Below are 21,962 nucleotides of genomic sequence, written 5' to 3'. Positions count from 1 at the left end.
TAGTTAAATTTATGGAATATGGTGCATAAGGATTGCATTTTCTTATATCTTAAATAAGTAACAATTAGGGTGAAACCAATGGGATGCAGAGCTTGGGGACACTTGGCAAAGAAGAGGTCCTCAGGGGACCATTTTACCACAAGTTACAGGAAAACATCATCTCCAAAGATGGAATGTGTTTTCTCTCGAGGAACGCCAGAACAGGGGTGCAGCTCCATTTTTCTTCAGATGATCAAAGCTCAACGCTTACTACCAAGGGAGGCATCCTTATACTCAGGGCCACCAAAACTTTCAAAGGTGAAAGCAAAAATGCTGATCCGTCAGGAGTTCCCGCTGTGGTGCAGTGGGTGAGGAATCCAACCGCAGTGGCTTGGATCACTTACGGAGCTGCCAGTTCAATCCCAGGCCCATTGCAGTGGGTTAAAGGATCCGGCATTGCCGCAGCTGTGGCTCGGATTCAATCCCTGGGAATTTCCATATGCCATGGATGTGACTATTAAAAAAAAAGGCGGTCCATCAGCTCTTTTGTTAATTAACATGGCCTGTTTCCACAACCTCTTCTCAGGGGAACCAGCCCAATCCCCCTTCCATGAGGCAAAAATGTCAGTCTTTGTATTAATGACTCTCATCAAGCCTGTTCCAATACTACCAGGAGGCAAAAAGAACCCAACAGCCACTATGGCTTTCATCCTCCTTGGTGAGTCCTGTCTGAAAAGATGGAAAAGGGGAGAGTTACCTTCAGTGAAAGGCGAGCACCAGCAAGGGGAGCCAAGGTCTAGACAGTGAAGCCTGAGAAGGCCAGGAGAATTTCTAAGCTCAGAGCCTGTACCATCAACCTTTCCAGTTAACCAATCAGGCTGATGATTAATTTTACGTTTTGAGTAGTGGGTGAGGTTGGAAGTCTTGACATTTAGTTCACCAGATATCTTTAACGCAACAGATCTTTGTTATCCAAGCACTGATTATGTAGTTTTTGAAGTTGCCATATATACTGCTTAGGAGAGCAAAAGTCAGCATAACATTAAATATTTACTAATACTCTGACCACGAATAAAAATTAGCAAACCACCCCTCCACTCCACCCCCATGCCCACCACATAAAAAAAAGAGCCCTCTTGGCTGAGCCCATTCAACACATAAAGTCAAGTCTTTGTTCATGATTTCTCCCCACCCCCCCGGCAGTCTACAGTTATAAAAGATGAACAATGCAAAGCTAAAAACACTGCCAACTGGTTGCAAAGGGAAATCCACGACTTGGAAAAAGAAAGGCAGGTTTTCACGGAGCCAGTGGGAGTGACTGTGGAGATCCTTGTCAATGGCAGACAAAGCTGTTTCCCACTCTACCTTGCAAGGTGGCTAGACAGCAAGCCAGCAGAGGGGGGCTGTTTGTAGCCACAGGGGGAATCCAGGACTCTGTGCGTGAGCACGGTCGATGGCTGCAGCTGAGAGGCATGGAGAAGGGAGGGAGAAGTCAGACACGACAGGCTAGAGGAAAACACTCAGGATGGGTCGGGATCATGCTGTGGGTACTAGAAAACAAAGGGAATGCCATGAATAGCAGGAACGGTGGCCAAAGATCAAAGTGGCAAAGATCCCACTTATGAGGTGCTCACTGAAAAGCTCTAAGAGTCCAAGGATTAAATAACAACAGTAATTATCACTATTAAATTATAATTAAATAATAAACATTGCTTTGGGTATGAGGATTAATTGTAACGATTTGACCTATAAAATTTCATGATCAAAATAGAGAGTCAGAAGTTAAAACATACAAAAAGGAAGTGGTAATAACGGAAAAATGAAACAAGATTTACATTTTGTTATTATTTCATTAAGCAAGGGATGTATATGCATAATCGATGTACATATGGATATATATACACACACATATTTTCTGCTGCTTTTTAAATATAGGAGAGTGTGTGTGTGTGTGTCTATAATGTATACGTCTGGATAAGCAGGAAAGAAGAGTGGAAAAAATAGTTGGGAATGAACCAAACTAATACAGAAATAGAAGGAACCCCACCCAGAGCAGGAGGGGCCGACTGTATCCCGGGGACCCACTGTTTACCACCTAAGGGTCACACAAAATAACCAGCTGGAAGGGCATTTCAAAAGGGTGCTACAAAATGATCAAACAGAACAATGGCCCAAAGAGGAGGGCTCCTAAACAGAATGACTGCCTCATCTTCTAGGAACTAACGCTTTTAGATCTTCCACAAATTATAAAATTGTAATAGGGAGCACATGTTTCTAGTGATGCTAGCAGACCAGGTCGGTGCGTCAGAGAACAAGACAGAGGTCAGCACTCAACCATGCAAATGGTTAGTACTCCACCTTGTTTGTGTCTGGTCTGTTTTGAGTGGTTTTCAGTCTTTAAAAAGAATTTGATCAGTTTAACTTGTGATTTTAATTCATTGTTGAGAGTGTTCAATTATGTTTACAATGATTATTTATAACTTGGGAGGAACTGGTTTTTAAAATAAAGTTTGTAAGTACTGTGTGAATATCTAATACAATTGTTTACTTTTTAAAAAGCTACTGGTTTGGACAGTTAAAATTAATAAAGTACTACACAAAGAGATTTTATATGCATTTCCACATGCGAAGAGCCCTTTGATGGAGAAGAATCTATCCACTCTTGGTTCATTCTAAAACTAATGTAGAGTTGCAATATTTACTTCCATTATAGTACATAGAACTTACTCTGATCAATTTAATTCCCTTCTTGAAGATAAAGTCATGCAAATTCGCTTGAACCTTTGGTACACCAGTTTATGCGCAAATTGACCTGGAATTGGTCTTCCCACTGATTCAACTTCCAGTACCTCCAAATCAATACCTTTTAGAGCAATAAACAAAGACACAGTGAAGTTAAATTTTCTTTTTTTTTTTTTTTTGAGGAGGAGGTAGAGGTGAGCAAAATTGTTGACGTGTCCACACAAAATAGATATTTCTTAGAAAAGTAACTGAGTCCTCTTGAGCCTAAGGAAGGGCTCTAATGAAAGTCTGTAATACCTACAGCAGTAAAGCACAGACACCCTCAAAATCACCACTGTGGCTTCCATTCAACGGGCTGTCATGTGTGCTAAGGCCCAGGGTCAGGAAACCCGGGCTGCTGCTCTGGAATTTCTGATGAGTTACTTCATTTGTTTTTGCCTCAGTGTACAGAAACAAATGGGCAACAAAATCTGCTTGTATTATGAGGATAAAATAAAGAGGGCAGATTTCCTCTTTGAGAAGTTTAAAATGCTGTACCATGTAAGATGGTTAGAAGCTGCAGTGGTGGAGTTGAGGCCATGGGGGCAGCACGAGAGGGAGAGATAAATAAAACTCCTAAGATGACATAGGTATTTGGAAGGCCACAAAGTGAGGTGCGAAGAGACACTGGTTGGTTAAAAATCCCTACATAGAGGCTTAAAACCATAAGTTTGGAGAGGTGAGTTAGCAAACTGGGAGTTTCCCCCGGTGTTTGACTGACTGGGTTTACATAAGTACCTGCTGCCGGTCAGGACAGCCCCTCATCTGTCCTCAACTATTCCTGGACATCACTCCCTGTCAGACCGCAGATGTCTCTGATCTGGACCTTCACCTTGAACCCTAACTCTGTAGGAAGTTATTGACATGGAAGGAGTGTCTCTCCATCAATCCCAAGCAGCACTTGGCAGTACCTTTCAGCCGTGGAAAAATCTAGAACTCTGCTGGGGAACACACTGGGAGCAGGATATTCACAGTCACAGAGTGTGTCCACTGGGGAAAGGCACCCACTGTGAGGGTTTGCCCTCGGCCTCAACTTGCCGGCAGGGCTGCAGATCCATGGTCCAACATCGTTCTGGGTGTGTCTGTGAGGGTGTCTGGGATGAGATCGATGTTGGAATTGGTAGACTGAGGAAGGGAGATGTGCCTCATCATCCAATGAGGGTCTGACCAGAACAAAGGGGCTGACCCCCCCCCATACTAAATATGGCAACTCCACCTGCTCCCCCCACCTCTGTCCGCTGAGCTGGGACATTGGTCTTCTCCTGCCTTGGGACATGAGCAGGATGGAGGATAATGTGAGAAAAAGAATGTATATATGTATGTGTGACTGGGTCACTTCGCTGTACATAGAAAATTGGCAGAATACGGTAAAACAGCTATAGTGGAAAAAATTAAAATTTAAAAAAAAAGAAAGAAAAGCGGCGCGTGTTACACCTCAGGACTGCTGGTCTCACAACTAGAAAGTATGCCATCGGCTCTCCTGGTTCTCAGGCCTTCAGACTCAGACTGGAGCCACAGCAGTCTTGCGATTGCTGATCTTGGGACTCCTCAGCCTCTATAACCGCTCGAGCCAATTTCATCTCTATGTCTCCTATCGGTTCTGTTTCTCTGGAGGACCCCACATGCACAATGACCTAATCAGAGGGTAAACCTCAGCTCTTCAGTCACAGCACAAACTGGCACTGCAGCCTTCAGATCTGAGGCAATGGGAAAGGTGTGGCATCAGCCACATAACTATTCTTGCCAAAACGCTTAACCTGAATCTCATCAAAAGGAAAGCTACAAGACAATTGGCCTGGGGCTTCAAAAATGGCAATGCCAAAAAGAGGCAAGGGGAATGGTGAGAGCTACGTGCAAACAGGACCCTGGATTGGATGTAGAATCAAAAAAAAAAAAAAAAATCTGCGAAAGGCATTATTGGAACAGTTGGACAAATTTTAAATTGGACTATGCATAAGATCACACTGCTATATCACTGTTAAATTTACTGGTGATGATGAAGATAATACAATTACTCAGGGATGAAAAGAGAGGAGAGAGAAAGCAAATAAGGCCAAAATTCATCAGCTGATGCCACTATGCATGAAACTAGATGAAGTATGATGTGTTGAACAGCTCTTTCAAAATTTCTGTTGGAAATATTTTTAAAAATATAATTTTGGTGAAATGCATATGCACCTCAGAACTGAAATACCTGGACATGGTGAGCCTCCTGGTCCACCTTTGAAATATTCTTGGGCATTCCCGCTGTGGTGAAGTGGGTTAAGAATCCTACTGCAGCAGTTCAGGTCACTGCAGGTGTGTGGGTTTGATACCTGGCCTGGTGCAGTGGGTTAAAAGATCTGGAGTTACACTGGTCTCAGCTGCAGCTCAGATTCAATCCTTTGCCCAGGAACTTCCATATGCTGGATGTAGACATTAAAAAAAAAAAAAAAAAAAAAAAAAAGAGAGAGAGAGAGAGAGGGAGAGGGGAGAAGGAAAAATAGAACCCAAATGTAACCAAACCTCTAGAACTTACATCCCTTCACAGGAATCATGGTGGATAATGGGACAAACTATAAGACACAACATGGAAGGAAAAGGACAAATCTAGGGAGGGGACTTCAGTCTTCAGCACGCCTGGCCTGGTTTTTTACAGTAAGTCAGGTGGGGAGAGGGGAGCTGATGGGTGCGGAGGGAGGGCAAGAGAGGACTGTCCAGACTGAAAGAGACTTAAAAGACAGAACAATCACATATGATGCTTGGACCTTGTTTGAATCAAGTTTTGAAAAAACAGTAGAAAAAAATGGTTTTGAAACATTTGAGGACATTTAATGATGGACTGAATTTTGGATGGTACCCAGGTATTATTATTTACTGTATTAGGTATGATAATGGCATTGTGGTAAGAAAAACCCTGTATTTTTAAGGAATTCCTAGTAAAGTATTAAGAGTGAAATGTCTGGGATATGTTTAAATTTTTCAGAAATAAAAAAGGAAGGAAGGAAGATAAACTAAACAGGGCAGAGTCTAGCTAAATGAGTGATGCTAATGTTGGTAAATTGGGTGATGGATATATTGGGGTTCACTGCAAACTGTGCGTGAGCATGTTTGAAAATTTTCATGGTAAAATTGAAGGCATGATCTATTAAACACGTATGCAACTTAGCTCTTAAACAGCCTTTTTTTTTTTTTTTGCTTTATCAGAGTTTATTATTTTATCTTGAGCAAAAAGCACCAATAAAATAAGTGTTGTTAGTGAACATTCAATGCCTTATGTCATGAAAAATGAAGTTATTTTCAGGAGATTAAGAGATGGACTAGTAGTGACCCCCTGAAGTTAGGTCCTTTTGAGAATGGAAGTAGGAGCTGCTCGGAAACAAAAGAAGAGAATGAGACAGCTGTTGGCACATGGATGAGTGGTAAGTTATTGCTTCGCCTTTTCTAGTCTGAGTTAAATAAACTAGAAACAGGAGTCGTAAATTTTATATTGCCTTGACCGTGGGGTATTCATGGAGCGTGTTTCTAAGCAGAACTGATTGATTTAAGTTCAGCCGCAGTTACTGTGGGCAGAAACTCAGCTGACTTCCTTCCTTCCCTAATCCATTCCTAAAATGTGCTCCAATTACTCATCCCACAAAGACTGTAAGCCGAGCTTGAACTTCCATATGCCACGGTTGTGGCCCTAAAAAGACCAAAAAAAAAAAAAGTTAAATGCTTGTTTCAGGATCTGGAGAACAAGTCTTCTCTGAGGCGAGAGTGGAAACAGCATACCATGGAAAGAGCACCCAACTCAATTAGAACTGTGGCTCTACTAACCAGTTATATTACTTTTGACAAATCACGCAATCTCTACAACTCTCTCCAGGCTTCTTTTTGTTTTGTGTTTAGTAGGTGAATTGTACAATCCCTTCCTACTCAGACTCTCTGAAAGAGCTCTCCCAGGACAAATACTCTGCCACTTTTTCATCATTTCATACCCAGCCTCCAGCCCACTTCTTAACATGGAAGGAACTCAATTTGTATTTAATAAAGGGAAAAAAAAAACAGATACCAAACAATGGGTTGAACTTGAGCACAACTCCAAAAACTTCTTGATCTGGAGAATTCCTGATATTTTTCTATCTCTTTGCCCTTTTTCTTTTCGAATTTAATTGTATTTCCCTCCAAAAGAGCCTCTGGCAGTGAGGCTGGCTTATATCACATATGGCCACTAGATGGCAGCATGAACCTACCGAAGAATCATTCCTAACAGCGCGCTCAGAGTAGATGCTCCAACAGAGTGTGCACAACCTAACGACACATAATGAATAATTACGGCTGCCCTGGCTGGAGTCCTTCCCTACACCCCTTCCCTTTGGCCTTGATTATGAGGAAACTATAATCGCTATTGATAGCAACAAAACTGTTCTGTTGTTTTAGCCCTAAGATACTGATTCTGATTGATTTTTGAGAATTTGCTCAACTTTTTACATTGATTTTTGACTCTCTTAAACTACTACATTAAAATATTATTTGTCTTAGTTACTGAAATTTTTGGTGCCCAAGGTGAGTGCCTTGCATTACTCTCCTCACCTTAGTCCTAAAAAAATAGGATTGTTTCTGCCTACAAAACAATTGTACAGACACCAGGAATCAGCAACGTGGGAGACTCTGAAAGCATTCGTGCACATCAGAGACCTCAGACACACAGAGCAGGAGCTCAGTAACACACATGGTTTCTGAACAAACAAGGAAAAGTGGACTCAAGAAATGAAGGCATGTGTGAAAGAGGAACTTTCCTTAGTTCTCTACCTGTTTTATGTTTACTCCCTCAGCCTCCTTTTATTACCTGTTCTTCTTCCTCTCCCCCCTTCTTTCTCCCCTCCTCCTCTAGTTGCTCCCCCTCCCCCCAGAACACCATTTGCTTCACTAGGTACTGCATCATGAGCTACCTCACACAATGCTTTTATTTGTTTTGTTTTGTTTTGTTGTCTTTTCTAGGGCCGCTTCCTGCAGCATATGGAGGTTCCCAGGCTAGGGGTCTAATGGGAGCCATAGCCGCTGGCCTACACCACAGCCACAGCAACGCGGGATCCAAGCCGTGTCTGCAACCTACACCACAGCTCATGGCAACGACGGATCCTTAACCCACTTAGCAAGGCCAGGGATCGAACGCGCAACCTCATGGTTCCTAGTCAGATTCATTAACCACTGTGCCACAACGGGAACTCCTCACACAATGGTTTTTAAAAAAAACCTCCCTTCTCTTCTCTCGCTGTTGACCTCTCTCACACAGAGAAGCTTCCCTTGGTTCTGACTCTGTCTTACTTACAGCCTAGAGGAAGCAAGAAGATGGGGGTTGCAGGAAAGAGAGAAAGGGGAGAGATTCAGAGAATGGAAAACTCAGAATCCAAGTCTCTGCTTAGGCCCCAAGCTCCTCAGGGCACAGGTCATGACTGGACTTGACACATGCCTTACACAAAACAAGTACACAATAAACATCAGTGGGTGTGGTGATTATTCGTGTTAATTAGCAGGGTGTTCTTAATAATAATGAGAGTTCATAAAATGAAGTGATTTTCAACAATGCCCTGTGAAAGACTCTTTCAAGGGCTTCACCAGATGACAGCATCCATTAATACTGTAGCTAATGCCCTTAGTGCCTCTTTCCGCTTTCCAGGAGCTTCAAGCGCTCAACTCTAGAAAAGCATGAGGTCAAGGGTAGGCGGATCCCAGGCTTCCCTGAGGACGTTCCCTGAGGCCCAGGTGATGTTCAGCTATGGGCCTGCCACAGCAACTCCTGTGGACAAGGGTGGGAGGAGGTGGTCTGCATTGTCCACCCATGTCACCTTCCCCCGCTACCTTGGCTCTGCCCTCAGATTCGCTCTGCGCCCTTCTATCCTGGGAGCTCCACCATCATGACTCTCCAGCCCCCTGGGGGTAGCCAGAGGGGTTGCTCTGGTATCAGAGGGAAGCTGTGGCCCTCTGCTCCCTCCCTGTAAGGTTACCTGCAGATGACTTTATCTCCAGAAAAACGCTGCTCCTGCTCCAAGCCAGCACAGTCTGCAAACCTCCCACCTCCCCCCACCTAGAGTTGGTCCAGCTCTGCTGCTGGCAGATTCAGGCAAGTGGGGCCCCCACCCACTTTTATTGAACTGCCTATTTATAGAACATGCTGTGGACTCAGACCCAGAATTCCCTACCTAAAGAGACCCAAGCCCACTTCCAAGGTCTATGTAGGTCTTCTTTCCATGCAGACCCAGTTCTGTCTCAGGGTGGCTGGGGTGCTGTGATTCTGGTGTGCCCACCCCTAGATCTCAGAGTGGCCAAAGAGCAGCTCTTTGTTCGACTGGGAACACAGCTTGGATACATGGCGAGGGTATCTGCACGTGAGCTGGCAAAGAAAGGGCTTTGCTGCACACACTGACCTGGGAGAGGTGAAGAGGGGGAGGGGACAGAGGCTAGCTGTCCCTCTCGACCCTGTTCTAGCAGCACGGTTGGAAGAATGCCATGATGCTGGATGCAGACCCGGCCTTCTGTGTCACTACCCAAGTACCGCATTGGTAAAGTAGGAGGAAAGAACAGTTTTATTCCACGTGTGTTAGCTTAAGCTGTAACTGAAATGTTTGTATTTGTGACTCGTGGGTCTCCCTTTGTGCTCTGCCCAAGGCGCCGCAGCTGTCAGGGGAGAACTGGGCTGGGCGCCACAGGCCCCCTGCCCTCCCAGCTCTGCCAACAGCTGCTGGCTTGAATGATCTCTGTTGGAGGGTGCCCTGTTTTCTGTCGGTGCCTTGACTGACATAGTGCAAAAGCCTGACAGTATCTGGCAATACAGGCTCTCGACTCTAAAGAAAACGTTGAGTGGGTGGAAAAGATAGAAACAAATCCTCGTGCAAAACGAACACCCCCCAAACTCACCATGGGGAAACTCCCAGCAGCCAAAGCAGGGGGGGTAAGGTCCAAGTAATGCACTTAGGGACACATATTCCTGCAAGACACAAGCACACCAAGGGCATGATGGACAGAACAGCCTGAACAGCCCCGTGGGCCGTGGCACTTGAAGGAGTCTTGGGCCACAGGGGCTACATCTGGGTCCTCTTTCTCCACAGGCTATTAAAATTCAATTTTTCAATGTTTGTGTAAGATCATTCCAAAGTTCCCATGAAGGTCTCTATGGAACTGCCACCTACCTTTCAAGTGTGATGATCTTGTGTGGACCCCTCTGAGTTGTCCTGGTTCCCAGACCTTTCTGGGAAAGTCCATAGATGTGTTCCTAGTTTGCAATGGCTATGCTTCCCCCAGCAACATTCTATGCATTGCTTTCTCCCCGTTTCTTTCATGTAGTCATATAAAAATATTGACTGAGAGCTAGTAGTTGCTACTCACTGTTGTAGGAGCTGCGGCAACAATGTTGAGACCACAATGTCCCTGCCTTCATGGAGACTTGAGTTCTAGATAACCAATACTCAAACAAATAGCCATTTTTTCAATATTTACTGAGTATCTTCAATAAGCCAGGCACTGTTCTAGGCTCTAAGGATATAACTCTCAATGAAATACAGGTTCGTGCCCGTGCGCATGCACGTACACACACACACCTGCTCCAAGGAGCTTACATACTAGGATGGGAGATAGACAATAAACAAAGGTAAAAAAGCAAAATACACAGTATATGACTTGCGCTATGTTCCCCAGAATGCGTAACGGAACTGAGGCAAAAGCTGATGGCTGGCACTTTCTTTGAGAGTAAAATCCAGATAAGCAAGAATGAGAGGAAAGAGGATGAGGCAGGGAAGGAAGAAGCAAATACAAGGGAATGGGTGACCAAGCTGGCTCTGGCCTCATAAAAACACAGCCAATTACTCAGTCTCATGCAAAGTCTTATGAATTACTTTGTCTCAGAACAATTCATGTAAAGGAAGAAGTACAGCAGATTAAAAAAGCCACAATTTGAATATAAATTGGTGCATCCACTATGGAAAACAGTATGGAGGTTCCTCAAAACACTAAAAATAGAACTACCATATGATCTGGCAATTCCACTCCTGGAATATATCCAAAGAAAAGAGAAACACTAATCCAAAAATATACATGCAGCCCAGGATTCATAGCATTATTTACAATAGGCAAGATGTGGGAGCAACCTAAGTTTAAGATTAAGCAACCTAATCTCCTTCAACAGATGAATGGATAAAGAAAATGTGAGACAGATACACACACATACCATGCCACACTGGAGTACTATGCAGCCATAAAAAGAATAATATTCTGCCATTTGCAACAAGGTGGATGTACTTAGAGGGTATTATATTTAGTAAAATAAGTCAGACATAGGAAGACAAATGCTGTATGATATCACTTTTAGATTTGGAATCTAAAAAATAAAACAGACCAGTGTATATAACTAAACAGAAACAGACTCATAGAGAACAAACTAATGACTATAAGTAGGGAGAGGGAAGGAGGAGAGGAAGACAGGGGTAGGGAGTTAAGAGACACAAACTACTGTGTGTAAAATAAGCTACAAGGAGATATTGTACAACATAGGAAATAGAGCCAATATTTTGTAATAACTTTAAATGGAATGTAATTTATAAAAATATAGAATCACTGTTTTATACTTGAAACTAATATTATTATAAATCAACAATACTTCAATGAAAAAAAACAGCCATAACTTTTCTGACATTCCTCCCCCTGAGAGCCAGAGCCTATGTCCCCTCTCATGAATCTGGATGGGAATTCAACTCTTTGACGGAAAGAATGTAGCAGAAGTGACCCTGTACCAGGTTCTAGGTCTAGGCCCTAAGTGATTGGCCACCTCTACTTCCTGGCTCTTGGAATGCTTGCTCTTTAAGCCAGAGACCATGCTATGGGAAACTCAAGCAATCTTGCAGAAAGGCCTCTCATACAGAGGAACCAAGCCTCCCAGCCAAGAGCCAGCACCAACCTGCCAGGAATGCGAGCAAGCAAATCTGAAGGTGGATCCTCCAGGCCCAGGGCAGCAGAGATAAGTCACTCCCATAACCCCTGGCCAGATTACACTTTCAAGAGCAAAAGAAGTAATTATTTTAAACCCTTAAGGAGGTTGTTACTCAGCAATATATAAACAGAATAGGAAGGAAGAAAAATTTAGCCACAGGCTCTTGTGATGTATTAGACTCTTCCCCAAGAACTATTAACCCCACTGTCTGACAGTTGTGCCATCCAGCTTCTCCAGGTAGCTGCAAGAGAGGCGGGTCCCACCACAGAAACAGCAGCCTTGGTGGCCCATGAGCCCAGCACAGGGGTTTCCCCAGGGTTCTCCACTGCCCTGCTGCAGCCTGCAGCTTTAGGGGCCTGGCCAGGCGAGACAGTGTTGGCATGAGTGTTGCAGAGATCTCCTGCAATGCCTCCATCCTCAGCAGCTATAGGAACCCCAGAGGTGCAGCAGCATGGGACTTGGGGCAAGGTTCCTTCCAGTTGTGTCTGAGCTGGGTGTGAGGGGCCTGTAGCACCCATCTCAGAGGGCCTGGCTGCCCAGGGCAGTGACCCCTCCGTGCCACCCTACCAGGTGGTGGTGGAGCTCCATGAGTCTGCTCTCAGGCAACGTCAAGCCCTCCCCTCTACAGCCACCAGGATGTGGTGGTGCCAGATGACCTTCCCAGCTGGTCGTCCATAGCACCGAGCAGAAAGGCAGAGCCTCATAAACCCGGGAAGGTGCATAAACTGGACCCAGAAGCTTAGCTGGAAAGTGTTAAGTGTTATGAATACCCGTGAATTATGACTGTGTTCGAAGCAGCAAGGGGACTGGGGATACAATGTGAGGGCAATGGAGACATGTGACTTTAATTGACCCTCTGAGAAGGGCTTGAACATTTGAACAAGTATTTGAAAACACTGGGGAGCGGGCCCCGGGGGATACACGTTCTCGACAGAAGAGCAACAAGGTCTGAAAGAGGAATGGGAGGCCGGTGGAGAGAAGGAGGTATGAGGGGACACCAGATGAGGCCAGAGCACAAAGGAGGCCATGGGGGAGCCAGACTGGGAAGGGGGCCGGTTGCTGTGGGTGGAAAGGAAGCCTGGGAGGGTACCGCAGAGAAGTGACCCATGACAGACAGGGGAGGAGGCACGAAGGTGACGGGGCTGTCACAGGAACCCAGGCAAGATGACTCGCCACAGACTACAGTGGGCAGAGTGCTGACAGGGGCTCAGACCTCAGAGAGACATTGAGGGCAAAGCCCATAGGATTTGCTGGCTCCAAAGATCCTGGCCTGAAACACCAAAAGGATGGAGCTGCCATGAACCAAGACCAGGAAAGTGAGGGAGGGGAGGGAAGACCACAAGTTCAACTTTTGGACATCTGAGCAGAAAGGTCAGCTTGTCACTTATAAATATGAGCTGTTCAGGGGAGAGTTTCTTGCTAGAGGGATAATTCTTGGACCTGTCAGGAAACCAATGGTCTTTAAAGCCACAACACAAATCAGATCATTGCAGGTAGTGAGAAGTTCTACGGGAACAGTCAACAGGGTCATGGAATAGAAGGCACAGCAGAGAAGGAGGCTGCCTAGGTAGAGGGTCAGAAAGCCTCTTGGAAGAGGTGCCAGGTAAGCAGAATCTTGAACAATAGTAACACTGTCCATGATCCCTTACACAAGACTCTTGGGGCAAGATAAGTGTCAGGATTAGAGTTTTGGGAGTTTTAGGGAAAAGGGGGGGGACATACCCTATTGTATTGACATGCTCAGCAAAGTCTGGGCAGCACCCTCTAAACCTTATCTCCATTTCTATAGGAATCTCTTATTTATCACACTAAATGGGATAAATAAACACCAGTGGCCTCAGATCAGTTCAGATCACATTCTGCTGCTAAATGAGTCTGCATAAAGTCCACTGTTTTTTTGTTTGTTTGTTTTTGTTTTCCTACTTCTCAATGCAAAGCACTGTTTGAAGTGCTCATATGCATTAATTCCTTTCACCTTCATATCAACTCTATGAGGCAGGTGTGCTATTACTGTGGCCACTTGACAAACGATGAAACAGAGGAACACGAAGAGAGGTTGCCTATGATGCACCACCACTGGTCCAGCTCCCAGGTCCGCCCTGCTACCCACCACACTGCTAGCAAGTGCCAAGGCCCTGAACTGGGAGTAAGTACAGAGTGTCCGAGGAGCCCACTGGCTGGAGGTGGTGAACATGTGGAAAGTTGTTCAGGATGCAGCAGAGGGACATGGTGGAGCCTCGTCTTAGGGGTTCTCCACAGCCTCCCTTGTAGGTTGAAAATCCTGTGCAGCGTCTGTTTCTCTGGACTATTTCTGCTTGTTTGCTTTTGAACGAATTAATCTGATTTAGGTCTTCATGAATTCACTCTGGCTGCTCCACAGGGAAGAGACTGGAGGGGTGTATCTTAGAAGCAGGTGGACAGGTCACTCCCACTACCCCCCCTCCCCCGGCCCCTGTTCTAATCTCTGCGGCTCTGGCAAACCCAAATAGTGAACTGAAGACTTCAAATCGAGGAAATTCTTAGAAGGGAAGTGTGACTGTCTTCTTAGCCCCCAAACTGGCCACATTTCATTAAAAAGCAAAACTGACCCAAAACGTCACTAGGCATCTATGATTTTGTTCTCATATATCTTCTCTGAGATAGTTCCTCACACACATTCTTCAGTATTTTTTCTTAGCTTTACCCAACTATTGCCTTTATGCTGCTTTATGCCCTTTAGGTGTTTGGAGCTGTTGTTTGTTTTGTTTTGTTTTGGTTTTTGGTTTTTGGTTTTTTGGTTTTTTTTTTTAGTGAATCACATTAATTCCCTAACAGTCCTTGACGGTCTGTCTCACTTGGTCGTGATAAGCAGAGTGGACTCCACAGGTGTCAGCTCCAGCCCACGGTGCCAGGCTGAGAGTTCCTTTTCCCAGTCTACCCAGAGACATCAACAGACTTGGGAAAGCTCTGCCTGGCCAATTTATTCACCTGGCTCCCTACCAGGAAATTTTGATTGATGCCTCATTGCTATATAGGATTGAGATCATTAAATATATAAATATGAAGTAAAGATCAAGGCATTTATAAGCTAGCACTGAACAGTATTTCTTAGTACAGCGTCGTAAACGCTTCTCCCCAAAATGCAATCAACCACATCTTCACCAACACCCCCCCTCCATCCCTCAGATCAGCGCGGTCCAACTTGGTGGCCACAAGCCACATGTGGCCACTGAGCCCTTGGAATGTGGTGAGTCTGAATGCAGATGTCCTGTGCATACAAAATATACACCGTCAACACTTTGTACCCCAAATCCCCAAAGAATGCAAAATACCTCATTACAAGTGTTTACGTTGATCCCATGCTAAGATAACATTTGGTACAGATTGTTTTAAATAAATTTGCTATTAAAATTAGTGTTTCTAGGGAGTGGGTTAATAAGGATCTGGTGTTACCACTTCAGCAGCTCAGGTCGCTACTCTGGCATGCGTTCAATCCCTGGCCCAGAAATTTCTACATTCTGCGAGTGTGGCCAAAAAAAAAAATCATTTCTTTTTACTTTTCAAGTGTAGCTACGAACCATTAGGGAGAGAAAGAGAGGAAAGGAGGAACAGAGGGGAAGAGAAGAGATAGGAAGTGGAAAATAGAAAAACCACATTTTTCATAATACCCATATCTATTTTCTCTGGTCTGCCCTGATTCTAGTTTCCCAGGGCTCAGTGGTGTTGCTATAGCCGCATGAGGTCTCATCTTCATCAGTTTAGTCTATGGACTCACTTCATCTTTGAGGGAAAGAAAGAACCAGTGTGCAGCCTTTAAGATGTCCTGGAGGTTCCCTGCAGGGTCGTTTCCCCCCCCTTCCCCTGGCCCCCCACCTCATTCTGCAGGAGCCACCCTCTTCTCCAATGTTACTGGGATGGAAGGGAGGCCCACTCAGCTTCACTCAGGGCTTTGCAGACTTTTATTTTAAATGGTGCAGTGAAAATGCTCCCCTCCACCTCCACCAACCTCAGTTAGGGCATGCTTCATTTAAAAGGAAGACAAAAAAGAAAATGGGAGAAAAGCAATCACTTCCTTTTTACGATGACTTGTAAACACATTTTAAAAATGAAAAATGCGCAAAGTTCTTCTCCCCGGCGTAAGTCTGTTTCTGAATATCATTTAAGGCAAGGCTTGGTTTCATCAACGCTAAATGTTAGAATATGCCTCAATGTTGTTTTACCTCTTTATACGACAGCGTTACAAAGCTGGCCTCTGGTTAAATTGTTCATGTATTGTCGATACACCACCTTTAATAGTGCCCTTAGAAAGGAAATGAGTTAAGGCATGGAGGATATTTTATACAATTCTAACAGGCTGATGCTGCTACTTATAAATCAGGTGTACTTACCAAGTTGCCTTATACCACACATTCAAATGGAATCTCTCTTCCATTAGAGTTTGGAAGTGGCCTTACAGCCTTGCGGGACCTGAAAGTAGATCTGGACAAATATCTCTCCCCTTTTTGGGCACTGACTCTCAAGGGAGGGTCAGTTTGGGAGACATCCTTGAAGACACATTTTCCAATTGTGCCACATCAAATGGTAATAAATATTTACCTGATTATATGCTTTAAATGACTTTTTTTCCCTCAGCTATGTAAAATGTCCTCGAGTTTATTGCTTTTGCTCTCCAACTCTGGAAAGTACTTGAAAAGTCACTTTTAGGACTTTAAAAGATCATCAAGTGTTAGTAATGCTCAGCCACAAAGATGACTTAATAGTCTCTGCTCTTCTATTTCATCCACTGATTGTCCAGAATACAAACCACAAGATTGGCCCACTTTTCCAAAGCATATAATGAGTGCCACATATTTTCTTGGTAAGAACCGCCTTGCTAGGCTCTCAGAGCATGGACATTACATATGCCATCAATCTCTTACCAACTCCAAGGACTTGTCCAAGCCTCACATAATAAATTGCTGGTGCTTGGCATCTAAGTGGACAACTGGAGAGTATTTTCGGAATATGATGTTTCTTTCATCCTCATGGATCTTAGAGCATCAGAGCTCTGCATGACTGCTTCCCTGTCGGGGGAAGGGGTTACTTCTGTGCCCCAAGGCCTGTCTTCCCACCCATACAGGGAAATAGAGACACTGCCTGTTGAAGCTGAGATGCTAGTGCAGTGTGTGTGTCCACAGGGAGAGAGGACAGAATGCTATCACATCTAGTTTCCACACATGCTCTCTGGAGCCCGGTCCACTGTAGAAACACACACCACCACAGACTGAATGTTTGCGTCCCCCTAAAATTCCTAGGATGAAACCCAATCCCCAGTGTGGTGGTATTTGGAGGTGAGACCTTTGGGAACTGATTAGGTCATAAGGGTGGAGCTCTCAGGGATGAGATTAGTGCCCTTATGACAGAGACCCCAGAGAGACCCTTCACTCCTTCCACCATGTGAGGACACACTAAAAAGACAGCTTCTACAAACCAGGCAGTACACTCTCACCAGCACCTTGAACTTGGACCTGCCAGACTCTGGAACTCAGAAACAAATTCCTGTTGCTTATAAGCAACCCAGTCTATGGAATTCTGTTATAGCAGCCCAAATGGACTAAGATAAACACTAAATGTTGAAAAAATTTTTCTCCTACATAGAAGTGCACCCACTGCTTGGAGCTGTTTTGGGTAAAGAAGGGAATGCTGAGAAGAGAAGACCTGACAGGCAGGTCATTTTCCATCTATAGCAAAGACTGCCAGTGACCTCCCCACCATCGCTCCACTTCTTTCTTCACAGAGCCCTGAACCAAGTGCCTGGAAGACTGTGTCCCACTACCCCCTCCACTGTACAGAAACATCGACCATGGACCAAACACAAAGCTCCGTGCATGAGCCCAAGTAAGATATTTTTTCAGATTACACTTTAGTCTGGGCTCTGCAGAGAACCAGAACCAGGAGAGAGAGGTTGGGGTGGGGAGTAGAGAGAGAGAAAATACATGAGAGAGATTTATTTAATTAAGGATTAGCTCATATTTGTGGAGGCTCATAAGTCCAAAATCTGCAGGCAGGCCAGCAGGCCGGGATGCCCAGGGAAGAGCTGATGTTGGACTTGAAGTGTAAAGGCAGCCGGTTGGCACAACTTCGTCTTTCTGGGCAAGGGCCATGTTTTTGTCCTAAGGTGCAAGTGACTGGATGAAACCCACCCACATTGTGGAGGGTACTTTTGTCAAAGTCAAATTTGAGTAAAGCAAAGTCTACTGATTGGAGTGTTAGTCTCACCTTAAAAAATACCTTCGCAGAAATATCTAGAATAATGTTTGACCAAACACCTAGGTACCATGGCCCATCAGGTTGACACATAAAATTAACCATCACAGGAGTTCCCGTCGTGGCACAGTGGTTAATGAATCCGACTAGGAACCATGAGATTGCGGGTTTGACCCCTGGCCTTGCTCAGTGGGTTAAGGATCTGGCGTTGCCATGAGCTGATGTGGCTCGGATCCCACATTGCTGTGGCTGTGGCATAAGCCAGAGGCTACAGCTCTGATTAGACCCCTAGCCTGGGAACCTCCATATGCTGCGGGAGTGGCCCTAGAAAAGGCAAAAAGACCAAAAACAAAACAAAACAAAACAACACAATATTAACCATCACAAGCCACCAAACAGAAATACTTATGAGTGAGAAAATATAAGAAAACCTAAGGCCACCCCAGACACATACTGTCCATCTGCATCAGGGGCTGTATGGGGCAGATCAGATGTGCACACTCCTCTTCACTGCTGGCCAGTGAAGGAACACCCCTCTTCTGTGGTTGCCAACAGCCGTCTGGTTTTGTGGGTCTGGGCTGGGACCCTGCCCAGGCTGGGTCTCTGGGTGAGAAAAAAAAATGAACTCCCACCCTCACCTCACACAAGAGCTAAAGCAATTAACTGAAAAAATGGATCACTCACCTAAAAGAAAAGCTGAAACTATACAACAGGAGAAAACATTGAGAAGATGCTATTCATATGATTTTAAAAGGGGGGAACTAAGAGGTCTCCTGTGGCACAGTGGATTAAGGATCTAGCATTGCCACTGCACTGGCTCCGGTCACTGCTATGGTGTGGGTTCCATCCCTGGCCCAGGAACTTCAGCATGCAGCCAAAAAGCAAAAAGGGAAAACTAAGCAATATAATGTTGGATACACACCTATGTGGTGAAACTCTCAAGAAATGCATGGGAGTACAAGCAGGACCGTGTAGCCTGCAGGATGTGTGCTCCCTACGGACACACACTGGGGTGAGGTCCCAGAGCGGCTAACACCCCAGCCAAGCAGTGGCTCCCGCCCAGAGCCCTGTCAGCTCTGTTAGGCCTCTCCTCCAAGCTTCTTCCCTTAGTTCCCCCAGCTCTGGGATGGGAGCTGCTTCCTGTAGTTGCTGCTCTATCTTACCTGCGTGTGTTCACGCCTCATCATCTAATGCAATTTCATAAGTGGCTAATAGTCCTGCATATGAAATCCATTTTGTTTAAATAACTAGTATTATGAACTGCTGATTAAACTGATTGATACAATGTTACTTAGATGAGATCAGAAGGGTCCATGGGTGTACTTTTTATGTCTATGCTTCATCATACATTATGAGTATAGGAAATATTCCACCAAATGTTTCATTATTTCTAAAATGAAAGATCTATGCATCAGATCACACCACTCGCCTGCTTACAACCCTCTCGTGACTTCCTGCTGTGCTTGGAAAGACATCCAAAGCTGAAAGCCTGGGCGGAAACGCTCTGCACAAAAAAACATGCTCACCACTAGTTCCATGATAGAGTTTGATCACAACCAGGCTCACTTTCATAACCCTTTAGACTAATATTCTTTGGTCTGAAGTTCAGGTTGTTATTTAAAAAACAAAACAAAATCCAGACAAGGTGGCTTTTTTTTTTTTTTTTTTTGCTTTCAAGGGCCCCACCCGTAGCATATGGAAGTTCCCAAGCTAGGGGTCAAATCTGAGCTACAGCTGCTGTCCTACAGCCACAGCCACGCAGGATCCAAGCCGCATCTGAGACCCACACCACAGCTCATGGCAACGCTGGATCTTTTAACCCACTGAGTGAGGCCAGAGATCAAACCCTTATCCTTGTGGATACTAGTCAGACCCATTCTTCCATCAGCCCTTTCACTCTTTTCTTTTTACCTCAAGAAAGGCATGGCCTATATCAAGTCCCTTCTTTCAGCCTCTTGGGATATAAAGACGTGGAGCAGAAGGAGAACCAGCATTGACCTTCAGCCAACATAACATAAACCAGAAATAAACTTTTGTTCTTATAAAGCCATTGAGACTTGGGAGATTACCTGTTACCACAGGACAGCTGACAAATACAAGGAACAAGATTAACAAACCAAATAAGGAAATCGGGAAGGAATATTATCAGCCTCAAAATATTTCGATATGATGTTTGATCCATAATAAAGATTAGATTATGATTTTAAAATAAGTAATCAAATATTTTAAAAGAATGCAGAAAATTAAAATGTTATCTGAAATAAATTGAATGGATGGGCTATATAATAAAATTGGTGTAGTAAAGACGAGGTGATTTAGAACAGGGCTCCTCAACTATATTGTGCTTACGGGTCACCTGGGGATTTTGTTAAAATGCATATTCTGATTTTGTAGGTTCTCAGATATGGCCTGAGAAATTGCATTTCTCACAAATTCTCAGGTTATGTTAATGCTGGTTGTCCAGGACTCAGAATTGAGAACCACTGTTCTAGATCCTTGCTGCTCAAAAGTATGGACCAAAGGCCAGTGGTCTCCTCACCTGGCAATGTCTCAGAAGCACCATGCTGCTCCTCAGATGTGCTTTGAGTAGCAAAGACAGAGAAGAGTGTTTTTTTCAAACTGTGGTCCTCATTCCAGTAATGGCAGAGTCATCTGGGAATTTGTTAGAAACGCCATTCCTTGGTCCATTCTGGAACTACTGAATCAGAAATTCTGGGAATGGAGTCCATCAATTAATTTTTTTTTTTTCTTTTTAGGGCCGCACCCTCAGCATTTGGAAGGTCCTAGGCTAGGGGTCAAATCGGAGCTACAGCTGCTGGCCACAGCCGCAGTCACACCAGATCTGAGCCAAGTCTGGGACCTACACCACAGCTCAGGCAACATCGGATCCCTGACCCATGGAGCGAGGCCAGAGATTGAATCTACATCCTCATGGATACTAGTTGGATATGCTTCCATTGAGCCACAATGGGAACCCCATCAATTAATTTTTAATAAGTCTTCCAGGTGATTCTGAGGTACATAAGAGTTGGAGAACCATTAAATTAGAAAGCGTGAATATAGCTCCATGGTATATATAACAAAAGAGATAGAAAGAAAAAATGGAAAAAAGAAATTGTAGAAAGGTAAAACAATAGATGCTAGACAGACTGTCAAAAGAAGATAGGAATAGATCAGAAGGGAGAAGTTTTCAGGTCAAAGGACACATTAAATGTTGAGCAGAATGAATCAAGATGACCTACATCCAGATACCAACCAGTAAATACGCAAATAGATCATTCTAAAATAATCCATAGAAAAAACATTTTTACTCAATGAATCCCAGGAGATTTACCTACTCTTTTAATTTAGAGACCCTATAATTGATGCTGGCACTTCTAGTCTCCCACTCAAAATGAGCACAACAGAATTAAAATTAGTAGAGATTAAATCCTCTCAAGTTCCCTCCCACCTACCCTTCAAATTACCTGTTTTGGCAAATTTGGCAATTTTGGTAAAATTGGTGTTCTCTTATTTATTAAAGAATACTGGGGAAAAAACAGGTATAATTTTTTAAATAAAAGTTTATGGTTGACATTTTTCTTTCTGGATGAATCAAAAGTGCTTAAATTAAATGGCATTAGGTGGTTATTGCCTTCTAGATGTATCAACCAGATCTTTTTTTTTTAAATGAAAGTGATTTTAATCACCAGTTGTTAGAAAGCAGCCAATCTAGCTATAAGCTGTTTAGCAGTTTTGAGCCTAGTAAATATTAAATTCTGTAATTTAGTTCATATCAAGCACACGTTCAAAAAAAGAAAAGCGTTACAAGATTTTAGACAATAATTTAGTCTCTGAAGGCTTTTGATTGACAAATTCGAGAAACTGAACATGTGCTTCATTTGTAGAAAGAAAAAGCTACAAATATATGAGGAATTTCCATGACCATTTTGCAATTTGATTACTAACTCTCTGCTGGGCCCTTCTTAGGAGCCTACTAGGCTCTGGGGAAGCAACAGTAAAGAGAGCCACTGGGTTTGCCTCATTGAACTTA

General features: G+C 44.1%; 1 protein-coding gene across 7 annotated transcripts in view; it reads right to left on the bottom strand.

The window, feature by feature from the left end:
• Positions 1–21,962, bottom strand: part of PLCL1 (phospholipase C like 1) — an 821,890-nt gene that overhangs the window by 345,042 nt on the left and 454,886 nt on the right. For 5 of the 7 annotated variants that reach the window (XR_002339304.1, XR_002339301.1, XR_002339302.1 and 2 more), the window contains exon 6: positions 9,640–9,709. The exons of the other annotated variants lie outside the window; for them this stretch is intronic. Coding sequence is in view for 1 of the 5 variants with exons in the window: in XM_021075726.1 (XP_020931385.1) it covers positions 9,640–9,709 (70 nt within the window). In the remaining 4 variants the exon portion in view is untranslated. The remainder of the gene's footprint in view (positions 1–9,639; positions 9,710–21,962) is intronic. 7 annotated transcript variants of the gene reach the window in all.

The sequence above is a fragment of the Sus scrofa genome, chromosome 15, assembly GCF_000003025.6.
Source record: "Sus scrofa isolate TJ Tabasco breed Duroc chromosome 15, Sscrofa11.1, whole genome shotgun sequence".
Classification (NCBI taxonomy): Eukaryota; Metazoa; Chordata; class Mammalia; order Artiodactyla; family Suidae; genus Sus; species Sus scrofa.
Note: the sequence above shows the minus strand (reverse complement) of the source record. Positions and strands in the feature narration are given on the sequence as shown.